The 5233-nt window shown below is 40.1% G+C and overlaps 1 protein-coding gene across 1 annotated transcript in view; it reads right to left on the bottom strand.

Moving 5' to 3' along the window:
* LOC107728765 (angiomotin-like protein 1) overlaps window positions 1-5233 on the bottom strand; it is a 10567-nt gene that overhangs the window by 2720 nt on the left and 2614 nt on the right. Inside the window, exons 2-4 of the mRNA XM_016539045.1 lie at window positions 2435-3666; window positions 1761-2082; window positions 1247-1391 (exon numbers count right to left, since the gene is read on the bottom strand). Coding sequence (XP_016394531.1) covers window positions 1247-1391; window positions 1761-2082; window positions 2435-2652 — 685 coding nt within the window. The 5' untranslated portion in view covers window positions 2653-3666. The remainder of the gene's footprint in view (window positions 1-1246; window positions 1392-1760; window positions 2083-2434; window positions 3667-5233) is intronic.

The raw sequence follows: 5233 nt of genomic DNA, 5'->3' as shown, positions 1-5233 counted from the left end.
TGAAACGCGTCGATTTTTACAAAGCTCATTGGTCTGAAAAAGCGAGGTGTGTTCTGATTGGCCAGCTATCCAGTGTCTTGTGATTGGCCGAATACCTCAAGCGTGTGACGGAAATGTTACGCCCCTTACCACATTGTGATGATGTCCTGTCAGGCCGAAGCGATGATTCAAAAACATGAATTGTGTTAAATACATTCTATTATTAATCCCTCATGACATTTAAAATTGAAAATATTTTTTATTTTTAAACCTAATAGCAGTTACCCTTGCTGGACCTGCTTTGTCCCATGTCTCAAGAATGACTGCTTTGCAACTTTTCAGATCTTCTTTATGCACCAAGAACTTGTAACACTCCAAAGAGAAAGGAAAAATTGAAATCGCATCATATGACCCCTTTAAATCACCATTCAACAGACTCAAGCCACCACCGCACTGCCGTCTATTGGACTGTTACTGACTGTACTGACAAACTATGATGACACCGTGTCTGCGCCGCGAGAAAGTGACCGTTGAAAATCATTTGAACTTTGTGTCAGCATGTCATAAATAGAACGAGGCATCAGTTTACTGCATCCAGTGTAGACAACATCACTGATTATAATGGATTCGATTCTACACCGGACGCGAGTGACACGGTGCGACAAAATACAATAGAAATTCTCGCGAATAGTCGCAATGTGATATGACCAATGTGATAAGCATGAGTTCTGGGCTGCGGCACGGCCGGTATAAACACCAGCATTGACTGAGTGGCCGCGATCAGCTCCGGTGGCCGTAACACAGGCTTTAATGCGTCGCAGACATGTGCCGTGATACGCAGATCAGCTCTAGTCTCTAACGTCACTGAATCTGCTGTTAAAAATGAACCATCCATTCATCATATCATCATGCAAAACTAAGAATTAGAATAATTGTAATGTGACTAGCAAATATAGGTTCAGGTGGGTGGCCCGCGGATAATTTGAAGCAGCGGACTCGGGTGAAGTTGGAGCACATCCGCGAATCTCAACACTGCACTGACCTGGGTGGCCAGTATCAAACAATGGAGCGCGCTCTGCTGGACAAACTAAGTAATTACACCATTCAGAAGCATTTAATCTGCGTTATATGTTCTGTAAAAAAAAAAAAATATTCATATCGGTGGCATATTCGCCGATACCAATATATCTGCGACAGGCTCATATCAGCCGATAATATCGGCTATAAATGCAGTTTCTAAAAGCATGGGCATTATAAACAACCTCACCTCTCAAGTCTCTGTTAAAATCATGAAGACGCCTGATCTCTGCCTCTAGTTTATTCCTCATGGTTTTTTCCAGAGCATCCCGTTTGGATGAGCTCTTCACTAAACTCTCATATGCCTCTGACAGGTGCACAGTCTCCGCCTCCAACTGGAAATACAGCATAAATTCCAATTAAAGCTGCACGATAGTATAAGCATGACAATGTCCTCCTGTCAGTGTGCTGTATTGCAATCATACTGGGCAGTATCCCAACAATATTTTCATAACCACAGCCCCACATTCCCATTAAAGTTTATTTCCTTTATGAACCACTTCCTGTCACGTGTAATAACTACACTGTATTTTCAATATTACTTTGCACAATTCCATATTAGTTTGTATTATAAGAGCACTTTAGTCAGTAAATAGTCTGTAATAATGAGAAGTTTTGATTATCAGAACCCCAAATTCTGTTTCTTCTTTGCTTCTAATATTATAAGATAGACAGACAGGTGGACAGACACACAGACAAAGTACCCGCTGTAGTTTGCTGGCCTTCTCATTTTGCTTGTGGAGTTCTTGTCTAAGTCTTTGGTTTTCTTCTTTTAGGTTCTCCAGCATCTGCTTGGCATGGCTTACCATGGCAAATGTTTCCCCTGTGAAAGGCTGTCCAAAAGGGGCCACACAAGAAAACAGCCCCTGAGTCACAGATCCAGGCTGAGCTGGAGGAAATGCCAGGGACTGAGATAGGGATATAGCCTGATGCTGTTGCTGATAAGCCTGTGAGTGTAGGATACAAGTCTCAGAAGTCATGGGACTGGTCTGTGTTTGGTGCTGTGATGTAGACAAAGGGCACTGTCTAAAATACAGAAAGACAGTGAGTGAAACAGGTGAAAAGTGTACATTTTTCGAATTTAAAACAGTTTATCATATACAAGTTGAATAGACAGGAGTTAATTTAATGCAGAGACAACTATAAATAAGTCACTGGTATGTTGGCTTACAGTATAAACATTGAGCCACCATAAAAACATTGTTTGTTTTAATGGCCCAACATGTCAGTGTTTGGCTCAGCCAATGACATGTAATAATCCTGTACCCGTAAAAAGCTGTTTAGGGGAATTTGGAAAGCATTATTTTTGTAGTTCCAATTGGTGCTGCTAGTAGTACAGATATTACACAATTCACCTTTAAGTTTCTGTTACCATTACTTTGCTATATTTCTAAGTGGCACTGTCTCCAACATGGCTGCTGTCAAGGTATCACTGTTGAAGTGACCATGTTCCAGAGAGTCCGAGTTGGGGTGTAATGTGGGCGAAGTCATAGTCTGTAACTTGAATTTAAAGGGATATTCTGGGGGAGGACCTCTTTGATCCAAAGTCCACTGTGGAGGGTTTAAGGGTGGTGGTGGAAGTTGTAGGGTACTCATGGAGGTCTTACTAGTTAGTGAGAGAGAATTTGCTGTATTATCAGCCCCACAAAGAGTAGTGTCTCCTGTGCAAGGTGAATTGGATGGTCCTAAACATTGCTTAGCTTCACCTTTTTTCTAGACTGAGGTGCATGATCCTTTCACTTAGAAAGCGAACATGACCCTGTTTCAACTCTGCCAGACCTTCATCACAAAGAAATGTACCACCAGTGCCTCCTGGCTGGACCAATGACTGATCCTCCAAAAGCGCCTTCATGGGAACCACTGAGAGAGAGGTGTAAGAAGACGAAAGAGAAGGAGGGGAAGAGAGTGAGTATGTGTTAGAAAGTGATGGTAGACAGGAATGTGAGCTTGTGGGACTGTCAGACATTGTTGACAACTGTTGTATCTGCTGAACCGGGTTGTGTTGCTGCTGACTTTGGTGGACAGTGTTTTTATGGCCCTCTTTGTGAAAGTTCTGGTCCTGATTTTTTTGAAAATTGTTTGAAAGGTCATCTGGATTTTGAAGACTCTGGTGGTTGTGGCCAGGGATTTGGCACTGAGGGTCCATCAGACTTTGCTGTCCTCTGTAAAGCTGAGACTGGATTTTAGCCTCCTCGTACAATGGAAGCTCCAGGGTGTCAAACCCAGACAAAATCTGGGCCGCTTGGACTGCTCTACCTGCACCCTGGCTCACACCACCAGCTTTTTCCATGGAGCTGCTGTCCACTTGATGCTCCTGACCTTGAGGTTCCTGTCGAGACTGCGACTGCAGGGGCACAAGCTGATATGAATGGGCTACTTGACCCTCCTTTTGAAGGAGTAGGTTTACTGTAGACGCAAGTTTGCTTGGCATCTGAGAACTGTCGTTTTCTACCCCTCCTCTGATTCCACTTGTTCCGTATCTGAGATGTTCTTGCATAAGCCTATGAAGCACAGTTCCAGATGCACTCTCCTCAGAACCATGCATGTCTGCTGCTGCACGGGTAGGCAAAAGGTAGCACGGATATGTTCAGATGAATTGGATGATGTTACCTGCAAAAGGAAAAGGGGCGATTGATTATTCCAATACTGCTACATAAACATCAAGAATAACATGTGACAAATAATCAAGATTTACTTCTAAGATAATATATTTAAAATAAATTGATCGTGCTTATAGACAGGGACATGACTAGGCCCTGGCAACTGGGCTATATCCTGCATGTTTTTTAATACAAATTTCAAAACATTTTCAAACAATTTCAAATTTCAAACACCCATGTGAATTTTGCAGCGCACCCCATTCAACGTGGAGCATTTTAGTATGTATCAGTTTATTATACTGGTATAATATACTGGGTTTTTTTTTTGTTTGTTTGTTTGTTTTTTTACACATAGTAACAGTTCTATTTAGATCCATATCATCCTGAAGAACCCTTTTGTGCTGAACTGGTTCTTTCTGTTAGTGTTTAGAGTTTTTTATTCCCACCTTTTTGTTTTTCAAATCTACAACTGTCAAAGCCACCTTATTACTGATTTTCTAGAGCTCAACCATCCAACTACACAGACTATCAGCACACACTCAGCAGGTAAATTATTTAATTCTCAAAATGTCTATAAATTGTAACTTTTGAATTATAACTGGTTTCTGACCAGTCGTGTCTTTTTCTCTTTTTAGTTATTTTAATAAAACACAACCCCACAACCCTGATTATCTACAGAGAGAAGCTGCCACTCAAAATATACCCATAATGATGGACATGAAGATCATAGGGGATTGTGAAGATATTTCACTGATCTCTCTTTCACTGTGACCTGTTAATGGTTTATCTATTTATGTATTTATTCATGTTCAATGCCAGTTATCATGTATTCAGCTAATAACTGTTGTTAGAGCACTGTCATTTGTGCTACAATTTCAATAAAATGTCAATAAAAAATAAAAGTACCAAATTCACATGGCTTGCCATTTTTTATGCAAAACCCTAATAGAGGCCACAAGATACTATAAGACAAGGCAAACAGAGGGGTAAAAACAATATTAATAAACAACAACAAAAAAGAATAATAATGAAAATGTTATGCATGTTAGAGTTTTCATTTAAAATTATTAGAGCTTAATTAGATACTTCTTTAAGCACTTACATACATTTTTGCTTATTTGACACAGTATCTGGGGTTGTCACCCAATGATGACATCAACACCTGCATTCTCCACTGACTGTTTTAAATTACTTTCTCACATTGAAAATGTGAAAGTGGAGGTGATAGAACAAGTGTTGTTGAATTACCAACTAAACTGGATAAAATTACAATGAAATGTAGTATCTTTATTAGCAAAATATGTTTTGTGATTTTGAAAACATTTAATACTTAATTAAAACATTTAATATAAAAAAAAACGCAAATTGTCTTTAAAAAGTAAGTTATAATATTAACACATACTTAAATGTAATATGTATTTTGTTAGGCCAGGGGTGTCCAATCCTGCTCCTGGAGGGCCACTGTCCTGTAGAGTTTAGCTCCAACCCCAATTAGACACACCTGAACCAGCTAATCAAGGTCTTACTTGGCATAGAGCAGGGGTAGGCAAGTTCGGTCCTAGAGAGCTGCAGTCCTG

This window comes from Sinocyclocheilus rhinocerous, unplaced genomic scaffold (genome assembly GCF_001515625.1).
Source record: "Sinocyclocheilus rhinocerous isolate Xijiao unplaced genomic scaffold, SAMN03320098_v1.1 scaffold2322, whole genome shotgun sequence".
NCBI classification, from domain to species: Eukaryota; Metazoa; Chordata; class Actinopteri; order Cypriniformes; family Cyprinidae; genus Sinocyclocheilus; species Sinocyclocheilus rhinocerous.
This window is presented reverse-complemented; position numbering and strand designations above follow the sequence as displayed.